The sequence below is a fragment of the Schizosaccharomyces osmophilus genome, chromosome 3 (genome assembly GCF_027921745.1).
Source record: "Schizosaccharomyces osmophilus chromosome 3, complete sequence".
Taxonomy (NCBI): Eukaryota; Fungi; Ascomycota; class Schizosaccharomycetes; order Schizosaccharomycetales; family Schizosaccharomycetaceae; genus Schizosaccharomyces; species Schizosaccharomyces osmophilus.
Window position 1 is genome coordinate 365,457 of NC_079240.1, and position 15,952 is coordinate 381,408.

A 15,952-nucleotide genomic window follows, 5' to 3' on the forward strand; every position below is an offset into this window, starting at 1 on the left:
GCTTTAATTTATTTCACTGATATTGACTTGCCTTCTATAAGATCCTCCTATTCTACGTATTGATCCAGTCTATTACATATTTATCTGTGTAAATAAATTATAATACCATGGACAACCTTCCTCCAAAACCGCCTTTCCAGAAGCCTAATCCACCACCTCCGAGAAATAATTACAAGTTAATTTACGACCCCGAGTTAGGTTATAAAGAATCCCTAGGAAAGAAACCAGTATACCGGTTCAACGGTATTGCTAAACCTCCCTTAGTGGTTCGTGACCCAAGACATAAAAATCCCCTCTATTCTCGCGGCATACCAAAAAGTGGGCGACCATTTTTAAAATCGCTGCAACAAGTCAAATTCGAATATAACGAAGAATCGCTAGGACCTGAACCAGCTACGCAAGTATTCGTTTATAATATCTCTCCTCTTGTAACAGCAGACCAGCTTCGATATCATTTCAAAACTTTTGGTGACATATCCCGATTAGATTTTCAATTGAATCCGTATACTGGCACATCATTAGGTTTATGTCAGATTACTTTTTCAAAACATGAATCAGTATCGAAGGCTCACTTGGCTGCTAAGCTTGCTGTCCAGCAAGCCAGCGGCCTCAAACTTTCTGGAAAGCAGCTTATGGTTGTTTTAGATGGTGATGGGGCGAAGTGCGAAGCTGCTCGAAACAAAGCGCTGCAAGTTATTGAAACCGAGTTTGCTGAAGAATTATACAAGCGAGAGCAGCAATTGAAAAAAGAAGAACAAAAAAGAGAAGAGGAAATGGAGGCTACTCGTGAAGTTTCAAATATACCACCATGGAGACAGACACAAAACAATTCAGGTTTTAATAAGAATCAAAATGTGGGTTTTGTTTCTTCAAATAAAGATCAAGCTTACTCTAATACCCCAAAAGCAAATGATACATCTGTCCCTAAAGATATCGAAAATCATATATATATTTTCATCGACGATAAATTTGTTCCTCCTGACCGTGTGTACTACTCCGATATAAAACACCATTTTCGGAAATTTCGCTATGAAGGTATATATATGAATAGTGACGGGTTTTTTATTACTTTCAATAACTACCGCGAAGCGAGCAGTTGTTTTTGGACCCTTGACAAAACATTTGTCCAAAATTGTCGTATAAAATTAAAACTTCACGATGCCCCAAAATCAAAGAAAAATGGAATACCTCCTATGGACAATAGGAAAAATTTACCGAAAGATGAGGCTTGTTCGTTGGCAATATCCGTAATCTTCAAAGACTTGGAAGAGGTATTGGTTCGAGATATAAAGAACAAGATTGCAGGACCATGCATCTTTCAAATTTTGGAGTCACTTCCAAAACCCATACCTATCAAGGAAGAAGGAAAAGAACCGAGAATATCAACTCCTGAGGGCCCTGAATCAATAAAAACAGAAGCAATATCAACATTGCCCCATTTACCCAGATTTAAAAAGCGAGCAGATGCTCACAAAGTCAAAGTTCCAACTGAGAATAAAATTAAATCAAAGCTGCAAAGAAGAAGAAGGAAAAAAATTGAGGCTCGGCCTTTGCATTATCAACTAAACCAACAAACCAATGATTTCTCTGATTCAGAGTTAGAACAAGAAGATGGGCTAGATGAAGAGAAGGCTATTGATGGTAAACTTGATGGTTACAAGCATACGAAGGTCGAAGAATCAACACCCTCTCTTTCAGAAACATCTGAAGATGAAGAATATTTTGAAAAGTTTCATCGGGGTCGCCCAAAGGCTCGTCTTCCTAGAAGGAAATCCGATAAACTTGATATAGATTATACTTCGTCTAGCGAAACCGAATCCGATGAACTTGTTTCTCCCGTTGTTATTCCTAAGTCCCACATTGAAAGAAACAAGAAGCACGCTTTAGTGAAGGAACCTTGGGAGATTCACCCGCTAACGCCTAAGCACAAGGAAAATGAGTTTAGTGAGGATGGCAGTTTGTATTATGGCACGCTCCCCTATAACTACCCTGAGGATGATGTCTTGACTGACCTGGATGGAATACAGTTTTTGCTAAAAGACGATCAAGATCTTCAATATTTGCGTGAGGCACTTTCATCAGAGGATGCCAGTGACATTGGAGATCCCAATTACTGGGCATACAGGCGAAAAATATGTAAATTTAAGAATGGCGATGTTCCTATTGAAGGTTCTCCCGTGCTACCAGCTTCGGTTGGTTATGAACGAATTAATTCTACTGGGTCTGCTAAAAGTGAGGGATACTATATTATTCCCACTGCTGAAAAATCTCAATATCTACCGCTCCGTAATCGCTCAACAGTGGAGGGCGATAACCAGTCGACGAGCAGAGTAACCTCTAGAATGCATCGTGTTAATAATCGTAGACTGGCAGCCGGTGTTGAAAAATCACTGCTTCCCGCGGAAGCTGATTTACTTCGGTTTAACGCATTGAAAGCTCGTAAGAAACAACTCAATTTTGGTCCAAGTCGCATTCACACTCTCGGTCTATTCGCAAGGGAACATATCGATAAGAACGACATGGTTATCGAATATGTGGGTGAAGTAATCCGCCAGCGTATTGCTGACAACCGTGAAAAGAACTATGTTCGGGAAGGTATTGGTGACAGTTATCTTTTCCGTATCGACGAAGACATTATTGTAGACGCTACAAAGAAGGGAAATATAGCTCGGTTTATTAATCATTCTTGTGCTCCCAATTGTATTGCTCGCATTATCCGTGTGGAAGGAAAGAAAAAAATTGTCATTTATGCCGATAGGGATATTATGCAAGGAGAAGAGTTAACTTATGATTACAAATTTCCCGAGGAAGCTGATAAAATTCCATGCTTGTGTGGTGCACCAACCTGCCGTGGTTATTTGAATTAATAGATCAACTAGAGTATAGGAGATGTTTTGCAATCGTTCTTTTTTACTAATGACAACGGAAGTTATGATTGTGTTCACTCAAAGTTCTAACTTTTTCGTTAATAATGTCAATATAGAAAGTATTTAATTTTTTTGTTTTTTTTTTGTCTTGTTTCACAACTACGACTTCTCATATTTCATGCTAATATGTGATTCTTTTACTTGTCTTTTAGAATTAGGAAAATACAAAAGATAAATTATAATAGAATTGAAACACATCTTTTCCTTACAACCAAACATTAAGGTGGTTATAATGTAGCACTGTTGTCCTACCAATCTGTCACTGCTCTTCAACCAGAAAACTAAATACGTCTTTGAATAAATGAAGCGCGCCAGTCTGGGAGGGCATACGCCTGTAAACTTAAATTCATTAAATGATGATGCGTTAGAGAAAAAGAAGGCTAAACAAAAAAGCAGGAAGGAGCGTGAATTAAGACGAAGCTCAGCGCTTCAGTCAATTACTCCAAGAAGAGAATCTTTGGGCGGACCAGGCTATGGATCACCTTTTAATAGTTCTTATCAAGTTCCTGTTTTGTCTAATTTTGAAGAATGGATCAAATTAGCTACCGATAACAAGATCAACTCGACAAACACATGGAACTTTGCACTCATTGATTATTTCCATGATATGTCCTTACTCCGAGAAGGTGAAGCTATTAATTTTCAAAAAGCGAGTTGCACTCTAGATGGATGTGTCAAAATATATACATCCCGAATTGATTCAGTTGCTACAGAAACAGGCAAACTACTTAGTGGTCTAGCAAACGACTCCAAGGCCTTAGGTGAAACTGAGGAAACTAACGAGATTGCAGAAGATGAAGAAGGAAGGAAGAAGCGTGAACGAAAACGTGCCAACCGATCCGTCAATACGCTCGCTAAAGATTTCGAAAGCTTACGTGCTAAAAGATTTGAGTTGGAAGGATCTTTTGATCCTTTATTCAAAAAAATGTGTGCAGATTTTGATGAAGACGGTGCAAAAGGACTCTTAATGAACCATTTGTCTGTCGATCAACATGGTAAAATAGTGTTTGACTCTAGCGATGCCATTATCAAGGATTTAGAAGGAAAGGATGATTCAAAAACGGAGAATTTGAAAGAAAGTGTGGCAGGAAATCCAGAAACCGAAAATGTGGATAAGGGTACTCATACCGATGGTATTTCATTGGAAGCGCTGGGAAGTATTAAAAAGCGATATTTTATTGATATTGATCAACTTACGATTTGTCCTTCTTTACAGGGATTTGAGTTCGACAATAAAGGCAACTTGGATGTTTCATTGCTAAAATCTTTAAGCGATGAGGTGAATATAATTGCACCGAACTCATTGTTGGAAGAGCAAGCGGCTATGAACGGAGATGTTGAATTTGGCTCTGCGCCATCAGATTTAGATGATGATGATAATGATAATGAACAAGGGCACATTGTTCATGCGCTTGAAGATATGGCTTATGGCGACGAAAACGTAGATTTGTCTGCGAAACCGTCAGATGAATTTGAGGAGCCAACCAACAATTTGCAAGGTGATACAGAGGCGGGCGAAACGATAAATCTAGCAAACTATTCAGTTGACAATGTATCATCCATCAATGGAATTTACGAATATTTCGACAAGTCAATAAAGAAGAACTGGGCAGGTCCCGAGCATTGGCGGATTCAAGCTCTTCGTAAAAAAAGTATTTTTCAACCGCCGGGAGTGGATTCTTCCAATGTTTTTGAGGGCGTTGACAATACCCGAGCGTCGACTTCTCTAGAACGTAGGCGGCGTCGTGAAACGGATAATACAATAGATTTTACGAAGGAAGTTGATCTTGACTCTCTGCTTACTCCCGCTTCCGGTAGTCTAAAGCTTCCAAAATCACATTGGAAAAAACACAATCGTTGCTTATTGCCGGATGACTATCAATACGACTCTAGACGACTTTTACAGTTATTCCTTAAACCGAAAGTATCTCTTATGCCATTTGTATCCTTCAATGGAGAAACTGGTGTTAAAAGGGTTTTCGAAGGACAAGATGAAGCAGACGCGAGTGCCCCCATATACCCTGGGGGATTTGATGATGACAGCGATGGTGGAGACATGGAAGAACAAGGCTTGCACGATTTTGATGGAGGATCTATGCAAGAACTGCGAGAAAATTCAGCATCACCTACGCCACCTTCCTCCGCTGGCTTTGGAGAGAATTTATTATTGAATGCTCGCCTTGCCAAACCGGATAGCATTAATTATGCCAAACGAGCGAAAAGAGTGGACGTAAGGGTATTGAAAGAAAACATATGGAAATGTTTAGATCTTGAAGAGAACCATACGCTAGAAGCGTCGAAATCCAACGTTGAATCTAATAATGATGAAGTGCCAAAGGAAGAAGAAAAAGAACCTGTGCGTACATTTTCTTCAGCTGTTTCCCGATTAGAAAACTTGTATGGGCAAAAAGAATTCAAGGATATCTCTACAAGCTTTGCATTTATTTGCTTGTTACACCTTGCCAATGAAAATGCTCTGAACTTGATGAGTAGCGAAGATTTTTCAGACGTATATATTCAACATGACCCTGGCTTGACTAGTTTGGAAGAATTGGAAAAGAATATGTAACAATACTCTTTTCATGATGACATTTATGCTGGTCATTAGTGTCACCTTTCTATTTTTATATTACGGAATCCCAGGTTGTATTTAATGAAAGAAGTGGTTTAAGGGGTTACCTTTCTATCTTTTATACTCTTTTGTTTCTTTCTTTTTTTGTTATTTTTTATAATTTTAATCCTTTGTATTTTTTTGCTTAGGGTAATGATACTATCATATAAGCAATGTCTCAAGGTGCTTCTTGTCAATGATGGAAGCACCGCATACATACCTTTTCATAATTATGACTTTCCTATTTTGATACGAATTGTGTTGTTGGGAATCTCAATCTATTCAAGGCAGTCAGTCATTGATGAGAACAAGTCAATATTGTTTCATCTATTTCATTCGCAAGTGACTGAAAAAACCTTCCGGATATTTCATCTCCGTTCCTTTCCTCACACAGCAAGTAAAGACCTGAAAAAAGTTTAGTTGTGAATGAGTAAATTTGTACTTACGTTGATTATTATAGGTGCCAAACAGAAACCTTTCCTTTCCTCCAATTCAACTGAAAGCATTTTGAAGGATGTATGACCGGACAGAGCTACTCCACTTCACAATGGGAATCGTAAAATACCCGACTCATACATTGAACCAAATTTCCGTTCATCGTAATTATCACTTTTCATTGTTTGTTTACTTTTTAACGCATTTCGAAGATACCCAAATTAAGGACATTTTAGATATTCGCCTTAACATTTCTTAAACAAACGCTGTTACTTGCCATATGACAAGCAGTCAGAATAAACAAGCCCCGTTTGTTGAGTTTGTTTTCAGCACTTACCTCAACAAGAACTGACAATATGTCGAACTATGCCTTTTCTAAAATAAGCGAAAACGTTCAAGAGTTGGTGTCTTCCAGGGTACGAATGATGAATGTAGAAAGAAGCATCGCTAACGAAGCAACAGTCGCAGTACTTGAGCGGATTCAAATCTGTGGGCGAATTCTTGGATGTTCGTCGCGTTTCAAGACCTGAAAATTTTGGAGAAGTACAATCAAGAGTTCGTTTCAACCTCCGACGATTCTCTTCGAATTATCTAGCCATTATTGCAGTCCTCGCCATTTACTGTCTTTTGACGAACGTTCTGTTATCTATAGTTATTGGTGTGGGCGCTGCAGGCGTGTATGGTATTCGCAAACACCAAGGCAATGAATTTCATATTGGAAGGCATGTTTATAGCAAGTCAAATTTATACACCACTTTGGGATGTGTATTATTTCCCCTTGGGCTTTTTGCGTCACCCATTCAAACTATCTTTTGGTTAGTTGGAGCATCTGCCGTCTGCGTCCTTGGCCATGGTGCTTTATTGGAACCACCTGTTGAATCTGCTTTTGAGGCTGTCGAGCAACAAGTATAAAGTTCCACTATACTTCTTTTGAAACCTTTTCCAGCAAGCTTGTCCTTTGTAGTATTAAATATCTCTCTTTGCTCTGCTTTTCCAGTTCGTAAACTGACTTGCTTTTTTTTGTTTTCCGAGAACGAGTCATCAGCGATGATACAGCAGTAAAAATTCAAGTGACAAGCATGTGTGCAATGTATACACTATACATAGACCGTTCTGCAACTTTGCTTGGAGGTTTGTCTTTTTTTATACACTTCATCTTTTTGTTCGAACTTAATTTTCGTTAACGTGATGAGACATGAGTCATTTATCAACTACAACATGCACATCGACCATATCTGTCCATTAATGCTGTTGCTGGTCTCCTATATTACTTTGTTGCTTCGAGCCACGTTTGCAGAATGCCAAGTAATTTCCGTTTCTGTTATAATAATTAACTTTTCTTCTTTATTGCTAATTTCATAGACTGTTAAACAATAGGAAGTGCACAATTACGTACATACAAGCCATACAGAGGTTGAACTTGACATTGCAAATGACTATACTCTTTTGTATTTACAGATTCAATCTTTTCAATGTTATGCATTCTCAATCTATCAATTAGATTCATCTATTTCGGTATAAAAGAATTAAACTATCATAAAGCAAGTCGAGACTTCATTGACCTGGCTAATCATATCATCGAACTTTTTTAAGTAAATCACGTTAAAGTTTTTGATAATCAACGGTACCTTCAAGTTTCTTAAGATCAGCTACCTTACGTGCTGCTGACATTAAATCGGACTGTATAATGTAATCCCGGTCTTCCTTGATGGCTAAAAATCCGGCTTCAGTCACAACGTTTCGTAAATCTGCACCATTGGTACCATCGGTAAGCTTAACAATAGCTTCGTAGTCAAGATCGCCTCGCTTAGACACCTTTTCAAGATGAATTTTCAAAATTTCCATACGGCCAACTTCATTGGGAAGAGGAATTTCGATTTTACGATCAAGACGACCAGGACGCAATAAAGCAGGGTCAAGGGTATCAGGACGGTTGGTAGCCATAATAATTTTAGTTTGTCCCAAATAATCGAAACCATCCATTTGGTTTAGTAATTCCATCAACGTACGTTGAATCTCACGATCGGCAGAAGTACCTTCTGAAAATCTACGTCCACCAATAGCGTCAATTTCATCCATGAAGATAACACATGGCTCATGCTCTTTAGCATAACCAAACATTTCACGAATAATACGAGCAGATTCACCGATATACTTATCTACAATACCACTGGAGACAACCTTCAAGAAATTAACTCCCAAAGAAGCTGCAACAGCACGAGCTAAAAGCGTTTTCCCTGTACCAGGAGGACCATAAAGCAAAACACCCTTTGGAGGATTAATACCAACACGGTGAAACAGTTCAGGACTCTTCAAGGGAAGTTCAATGACTTCTCTCAATTCACGAATTTGTTCATTTAAACCACCCACACCTGCGAACGACACCTCACCAGGACTCTCAACAGACATGTTATAGACCATTGGGTCCACTTCTCGGGGAAGAAAACGCATAATTGTTAAGGTAGTCATATCTAAGGAAACACGAACACCCTGAATTAACTTGGATTTGTCCACATTATTTCTACATCCAACAACATAGCGAGGACCAGAACTAAAACGTTAGTAGACTGTTTCAACTATATGAGCAGTTATGCCATAATCCAGCGGGGTATTCTTTTTATAAAACCATCTCCTAATGCCATCCACAAATAATCGTTTGTATTACAAAAAGCCCTAGAAAGCAACCAGTAGATGCTTTGTCCACCACAACAAAACATTTTGTTTGTGATTTCTCCAAACTGGATTTGATAATCCGCTGAATCAGTATGTATCCCTTACCTAGCCTTCACGATAAAACGCTCCGGATCAAGCTGCTTTAGGACCTCGCCGATTATTTGACCTACAGACTGCAAACTCCTTATATCATTTTCGGTCTTGTCATATTTCTTGACTAAATCACGAATTCCAAAACGCAGGTCTTTTAGTTTTGCATCAAACTCTCGATGTTGCAGCAGCGCTGCCTTATATTTCTCTAAAGACACTTCTCTTTCCGACATTCGGGTTTGGTAAAGGAATTGTTGGTTTCAACCTAGTACTCTTCTTTAGCTTTTCTGCACACTGCAATGCGTTAATAAAGTCATTTACCAACTCGGTTACCTGTGGTAAAATTAAATAGCGAAACTTAAGTAAAATAGGTTATGCTAATAGTGATACCGGTTTCTTTCACTAAACCCCAGTCCCTCTGAGCGATGAAAAATCATGGCAAACAGTTATGGTGTTCTTTTGCTGCTAATAGTTCGTTGAGCGTACAAAAGATTGAATATTCTTGCTAACAATGAGAAAACTCACTGACAGAGAGTTGTGAAAAGGCGGTAAATTAAGAAAAAAAGCAACTATCATAAGACCAGGTATGAAAATTCTAAACGATATATGTAACAAAAACATCTTGATCTAACAAATCAAACAAAAAAAAACAAAGTTAACAACATTAATAGAACAAAAAACCTCTATATGTTAGATTGAGTCAATATTGAGCAGACAATACTAACGGCATATTAAAGTAAGAATAGAATGCATAGAATCATAAATACATTTTATAACAGGATTAAAAACAATACGTAAATCGTAGACAACAAACAAGAAAAAAGCCACTAAATAATGCTATGAAGCGCATTACTGAGAACATGTGCCAAAAATCCCTCAACTAAATCAGATTCTTGAAGCAAGTCAAACAAAACTCGTAGGCTATCTTCCGATGTGAAGGGTCCTAAAAATGAAGCATTGTCAGCATATTCATTCTTAAGAAATAGTTCTTGGGCTTGAACCCGCATCTGTTCGTCACTTTCTTGATGTACTGCAAATTCTGAATGGCTATGAAATAAACTGTTCTTTAAAGCTTCCTCCAAATATAAGTCATCGTCATCTCTATTTTCTGAAGTAGGATTCCAGCTTGCACCTTTCTGATCATCAGAGGCACTTTCTCGGCTTAAATTTCTCAAATGTTCCTGTACTTTTTCTTTTTCTTCAGGCCATATATTGAGAATTAACGAAGTAAAAAAGTCACCAAGCAGCTGCGGATTTGATAGCTTTGCAAAAACGTGATCTTTCAACATCTTTTCCACTATCCCAGAAAAGTCTACGGGTCCATACACAAGTAATGACTTCATTACAGATAAAGTGGTCCGTCGAAGAAACCAAGATTTAGGATTTAAGCAAGAAAGCTCACCAAAAAGAGCAAAACCACTATCAATAATTTCTTTTAAAGTTTCCTCTTGAATACAAAACGCAGAAGGGTCATCCTTATATGGATTGCTTTCAGAAGAATAACTGGAATCATTTTTTCCTTCATTTTTATTTTCAAATGATTGACTATCATTTTCCATAGATGACAGATCATTAGACGGCATATTGGTCAAGTCAGTATCCTCCAGCATACTTTTCTCGAATTTGGTATTCCAACTAGTTTCCGTATTCGAGGAGTCTTCCGAATTTTTTGAATGCGCAGATTTTCCGCTTACAATCTTTGTGACTTCTATAAGCTTATTTGAAACAGAAGATAAAGAAGAATTGCTATGCTTTTCCATCCCATCAACCACATCATCGGGTAAAGGTTGAAAAGTCAAAGACTTACAAAAAAACTTCCGGACAACAGCATCATTGGATAACTTTGGATTTTGAACTATTCCATTCAAAAATACCGATAAATCCTGCTGGAAATGGTTAAATGTTCGGCTTCTCCATCCAGGAAACGTTAACGGGTTTCCAACTGCATGCTGATATTCTTTTCTTAAATCTTTATACAGAGTTTTGAAATCAGTATAAGTTCGATAGATAATCCAAGGAGGGATATCCGAATGCAAAGGATGTACCGTTATAACAAATTTTAGATTCTTTTTATCTTTTATCGGAAAAACAACATCTTTAGCCTCAAGCGAGCGATATTGAATATGGATTTCTGCTTCAAAGAGAGCACTATTATATGAGCTAGACGTTTGAAGATTGCCACCCATAGGTAAGGTTGACAAGGGGGATGAGTCTTTGAGTGTTTGGTTTAATAGGCATCGATTTATGTACGTATTCCTGCCTAAGCATTCCTCCTTTTCCTTTGAAGGAGAAAAGAAAAGGATGATACAACGATTGACAAACACTGGCTTAGCACAATGCGTTGTGATTTTTTTAAAAACTTGCATAGCGAGAACTTCCCGCAATAGAACATGTAAAGGAAGACATGCGGCGTCTTCTGGTTTGCAGAACTTTGTTACCATTGCAGAAGCCTGAGAGCGTAACGCTTGTTCGTTTGCTGCTTTGTCTAGCATTTTTGCGACCGCCGAGTTGGGATAACGAACAGCAAATTCCGTAATGGGTATTTTTTTGCTCAAAAAAATATTCAAGTCGGAAAGCAAAAACGTAATCGTATTCAAAACGTTTTTTAACATCTCAAAAATCAGGTAGGAGGAATCTTGAGCGCGCAAGTAAGAATAAAAGTTTCTCATGATATACCCAATGGTGTTCTCTACCTCTGAAACAAACGCCTTATCACTACTCACTTGTGCATACCAACCGTGTATGTAATGATGTGTAAGTTTCGTTATGAGAAGAAGAAGGGGGTCTTCCAACTCCTTTGGGAGTTTGTGCTGAGGAAATCTTTGAGGGACATAATGAGCCGGACCCTCTACCTTCGGATGTTTGATGTTCAAGACAATATTTCCATCTTCTTGGATCAACCCCAGGACACCAACGCCAACAAAAATGCCTAGTGTAAAATACACAACGCGTCCAAAAGAAGCATGAAGATAATAAAATAACAAAATAAACAAAGCAGATACTCCTATATATCTTGGATGATTCCCTAAGCTTATAAACGCCTTTTGAGCCGTCGATAATTCCCATTCCATGAACATGTGTAACAGCCAAACAACAAATTCGACTCGATACGTTCAAATTTTTATCCAACGTCTAACTTCCACTATCTATTAAGCAAACGTATTAAACTGATCGTCAGAAATTTGTGAAGGCACAGTGAAATCCAATAACTTTTTGTTTCAATCGGTATAAGAAGGAATTGGGCATAAATATCGGGTATAAGAAGAATCTATTCAATTTATGGATTCACCACAGATGCTCAGTAAAACGTATATTCCAAGTACCGGAATTGGATATAAAACATGATGTTTGCAAAGGAAGACATGAATTTGTTCAGCCTCCCATCCATGGCTCAAGCTGACATAATAGGGCTATTTACTCCATTTCCGTAAAGACCATAAAGCAATCCAACGTAATCTATCGAAATCATAAAATTCCATTAAATCGGTAATTCTTTATTTATCAGAGGAAATAGGGAAAAAAATCGAAAAATGCAGGTGCTATGGAGCAACTAATACATTCCTTTTGGCACAGGTAGAGACTACTGTAAAGCGTCAATGGAACACATCCATATCGTCTTTAGCGTTTTTAACACCATATTCAATAACCTCGTTAAAGGCTTTCCTTTGATGGCGTAAATGCAATAATACAAATGATTACAATTTACAGTATAATGCTACCGATATACTCAACTCAACCATAGAAATTAATTACTGCCTTAAAAAACCAAAAGTAGTATTTGTAGGTATAAAACAGAAGCGAAAATCAAATTAAGGCATCTACTCCTCGATTTGGTCAGCAGCGGTGTAAGCTTGCTCACGCTTCTCTCCGACAACCTTAGCTCTACGGAGACGAGCAGCCTTGGAACGAGTACGGCGAGCATCTTGTTGCTCTTGAAGTAACTTGGTACGGTTGGCTTCGGCCTTAGCACGTTGGATGTGCTCAATCAAAGCACGCTTGTGCTTGAAGGTGTTACCCTTAGCAGCCAAATAAAGGCTGTGGTAAAGGTGCTTGTCGATCTTACCAGTTTCACGGTACTTACGGAGGAGACGGCGCAAGACACGTTGACGACGCATCCAGACGACAGCAGAGGGCATACGAGCCTCGGCAGTACCCTTACGCTTACCGTAACCGGTGTGACGGCCAAGACGCTTGGCGGCATGAGTCTTGCGGATACGGAAGCGAGAGTGCATCAAGTTGGGCTTGCGGATGAGCAAACCGTCCTTGACCAACTTGCGAATGTTTTGGCGGCTGTTGGCGTTGCTAATTTCACTGAGCTCATTGGGATCCATCCAAACCTTACGCTTACCGCATTTTAAAACGGAAGAAGCAAGGCGCTTCTGCGTAGTGAGATTTGCCATTGTGTTGGTCGGTTGGAAGGGGAGTGTTTCGCAAGAATTCTCATAGTCAAAGTTGCCCTCATGTCAGCAGTCACAGTTTCTACCTTTACCCTAACCTGGAAAGATTGCTCGGGTAACAGGGGTAAGTAACAATAAACAAACCAAAGCAAACCAAAACAGAGGCAGGCTGTATGTAAGAAGCCATCGCTTGTCTTCCCTGCACAAGGTTGTCTCGCAATTGAACTAATAATGAAATAAGAAGAATGTACAAACAAAGCTACTGACATCTTTAGATGAAGATTTGCTGGCAATGGCTTTTATGAGATTACCTATAGCAAAACCTTTGAACTATACAGCAATCTTATAGCAAAAGGTTTGTAAACTACGAGAACTTGTGGGGTTTCCTTATCTTTGGCAAGACAATGTACCAGATATAGAAGGAAATTTGTCTACAGGGTACAGCATTACCAAGCTCAAAAGATAAAAAAGCATTAAACTTGTAAGGTGGAATGGATAAATTAATTTTTTAAAAAAACCAAAATAGGGATTTGATTATAGAAGATGCAGGTATGGGTTTTCGTCAGCATCCCAATAAGCTATAACCCCAGTAAAAGGAAAGGCATGGGAATAATAAATACTTAACGAACGTCGAAACTGTAGTTTTTATTTCATAGTGAGAAAGCCCAAAATATTTTCATAATGTTTATCCAACAACTAAACCAATTCAAGGTGGATGAGTGAGTATGAAAGATTGAAAGAGAAATCACACACTGACAAAAAATTCATTATAATTCCAAAAAGGGGGTTTTTACGACATAAACAGCGACCAAAATCCAAAAAGGAACGAATGGGAATAGAGCGTGCAACCTTCTCTCATCCTACGAGAACAAGGGAGAGGAGGAGGAGGACTGGCAAAGAAGTCTTTCGGTAATAAATAAGTATAGGTACAAAAAGAAGGAAGACTATACGCATGACCAATGGGAAATGAATGCTAGCATACGAAAAAGTTATTCATCAAAAAAACCTTCTTCATGAAAAGCTTTCCATAATCGACTAGCCTTGTTGACATCTACACGGCTAGCACGCTGTGCATCTGTTTTCCGAAAACCCAGCCCCTGTTGTTTTCGATAATTCCATTCGGCAAAAATGCGTCGTTTATTGTCCAGATACACTGCACAGGGTAAACGAAGGGTAGAAGCCAAATGGACTTCAGCAGGATGTAAAAGATGGTAATGAGGGTCATTCGAAAGGTCTAGAGGAGGACCCTTCCATTCAGCACGCAGAGGACGAGGATGGGACCGTTTATCGAGCACAGACATGTCGGGACAAAAATCAGGCAGGGCTTCGAATGGGATATTTGCAACGTCCATGCCATTGTACTGGCCTGACCCGCGTGTTGACTTCCTTCCCCTTGTTTCGACCGGAGAAACAGAAGCTTCTGGGGTTGGCAGTTCTGAATTGCGAGTGCCTGGTCCACTATTGGATGGTGAAGGTTCGCGAGAGGTATTCTTTGACGACGAAGTCTCCGCTTCTATCACAGAAGAGACAATGCGATTTCCACGACGTCCAACAAAACCTTGACGACGCACTTTTGCAATTGGCTTTACATGTTCTTTGCGAAGCCATATCCTTTCTTGCTGAAGCCAAAGTTTTGGTTGGCTTTTGTAGACTTCATAAACAATCCCCTTCATACAAGCGCACAGGTTTTGCTTTCTTAAAGAAGAACCATCTCGAATGCCGTTCGAGTGAAAGGTCAATGCTTTTGACTTGGGAGGTGAAAGAGGAGGTGTTATAAGAATGCAATCGTTTCCATTTCCAGTTGAACTCTCTTGTCCTTTCAAAATATGCATTCTATACCTTTTTTGTTTCAGCACTCAATCCAATGGCCTTAATCTTTACCCCCAAAAATGAGGTTTTGGTATCTTGCTAAAGACACCTTTCTGTGGGACACATTTTTGTGTAAGCCCTAACATGGTACCCTAATTGTTCACCACCACTTGGGCTGGTCGTTAGGCACTCATTTGCAAAGCATTTCGCCTTTTGTATCCTTACAATTCAAACAATTGTGAATTCTACATAACTAAAAATTGAACGATGTTTCCTAACTTCATGGTCTATGCATAGAAACCACCCACTAGTTCCAACAGGAGCTTGAGTTTGTAAAGTTTTCGAAACATTTTCTTTTCCTTTTTCTATTTCCATATCTCTTAAATAAAATACAAAAAAAATTTAGAAATATAAGTAATGTTTTCTACATCCAAAGAAGACCAAATCCTTGTACAAAAAATTATGACGCTTTTCATGGATGTACTGCTCTACGACTCGTCCAACCTTACAAAAAAAGCCGAACTAAAGGCACAAGCACCAGTAAAGCTAGCAAGCACTTAGAACTGAAATAGCAAACGATAAATCCTTGTTGCATTCGACCCCGACTTTTCTCACAAAAGAAGAAACCACATGCTGCACTGTTTTTTTCTCCTCTAGGTCTTTACAAATTGATTCAATATCAATCGGCATATGACAATGATTAGATTGTCTTTTCTTGAGCTATTGACATTCCCTTTTTTTTCCCTCGCAGACTTTGACATTTTTTCGCTTTTCTTTTTTTGTTTACAAGGGAACATTGCTACCTGTGTGACCCAAAGCAGGAACAATGTTGCTTCTCTAGTCTTTATGCTCCGAGATCACCAGCCAATGAAACCAGCGGTATTATTTCATTCTTTGTTCTTCTATAGTCCCACATCAGTAAATTCGGTTGTACGTTCGTTCTCAGTATGTAATTTAGTGCGTAGAAGCACACATCGATATAGAATTCACAGAAGTGAAACGTACAACGC

General features: G+C 38.8%; 7 protein-coding genes across 7 annotated transcripts; 3 read left to right on the plus strand and 4 right to left on the minus strand.

Annotated features, from left to right (window-relative positions):
* Window positions 1–107: 107 nt before the first annotated feature.
* set1 (histone lysine H3-K4 methyltransferase Set1) lies at window positions 108–2,867 on the plus strand (the record flags this gene model as incomplete). The annotated part of the gene is made up of 1 exon (XM_056183009.1): window positions 108–2,867. One exon carries the CDS (start codon window positions 108–110, stop codon window positions 2,865–2,867), a length of 2,760 nt encoding a protein of 919 aa, XP_056039815.1.
* A 361-nt stretch (window positions 2,868–3,228) lies between these two features.
* Window positions 3,229–5,496, plus strand: cnd2 (condensin complex non-SMC subunit Cnd2; the record flags this gene model as incomplete). Its single annotated transcript, XM_056183010.1, has 1 exon — window positions 3,229–5,496. The coding sequence occupies one exon, from the start codon at window positions 3,229–3,231 to the stop codon at window positions 5,494–5,496; it is 2,268 nt and encodes a 755-aa protein (XP_056039449.1).
* Window positions 5,497–6,329: 833 nt separating this feature from the next.
* yip3 (Rab GTPase binding involved in ER to Golgi vesicle transport Yip3) lies at window positions 6,330–6,885 on the plus strand (the record flags this gene model as incomplete). The annotated part of the gene is made up of 2 exons (XM_056183011.1): window positions 6,330–6,389; window positions 6,436–6,885. 2 exons carry the CDS (start codon window positions 6,330–6,332, stop codon window positions 6,883–6,885), a joined length of 510 nt encoding a protein of 169 aa, XP_056039787.1.
* Window positions 6,886–7,575: 690 nt separating this feature from the next.
* Window positions 7,576–8,969, minus strand: rpt4 (19S proteasome base subcomplex ATPase subunit Rpt4; the record flags this gene model as incomplete). The annotated part of the gene is made up of 2 exons (XM_056183012.1): window positions 7,576–8,524; window positions 8,752–8,969. 2 exons carry the CDS (start codon window positions 8,967–8,969, stop codon window positions 7,576–7,578), a joined length of 1,167 nt encoding a protein of 388 aa, XP_056038939.1.
* Window positions 8,970–9,563: 594 nt separating this feature from the next.
* mug122 (PX/PXA domain protein) lies at window positions 9,564–11,813 on the minus strand (the record flags this gene model as incomplete). The annotated part of the gene is made up of 1 exon (XM_056183013.1): window positions 9,564–11,813. One exon carries the CDS (start codon window positions 11,811–11,813, stop codon window positions 9,564–9,566), a length of 2,250 nt encoding a protein of 749 aa, XP_056038941.1.
* A 741-nt stretch (window positions 11,814–12,554) lies between these two features.
* Window positions 12,555–13,136, minus strand: rpl1902 (60S ribosomal protein L19; the record flags this gene model as incomplete). Its single annotated transcript, XM_056183014.1, has 1 exon — window positions 12,555–13,136. One exon carries the CDS (start codon window positions 13,134–13,136, stop codon window positions 12,555–12,557), a length of 582 nt encoding a protein of 193 aa, XP_056038940.1.
* Window positions 13,137–14,122: 986 nt separating this feature from the next.
* laf2 (Clr6 associated factor 2, Laf2) lies at window positions 14,123–14,965 on the minus strand (the record flags this gene model as incomplete). Its single annotated transcript, XM_056183015.1, has 1 exon — window positions 14,123–14,965. One exon carries the CDS (start codon window positions 14,963–14,965, stop codon window positions 14,123–14,125), a length of 843 nt encoding a protein of 280 aa, XP_056039062.1.
* Window positions 14,966–15,952: the final 987 nt, after the last annotated feature.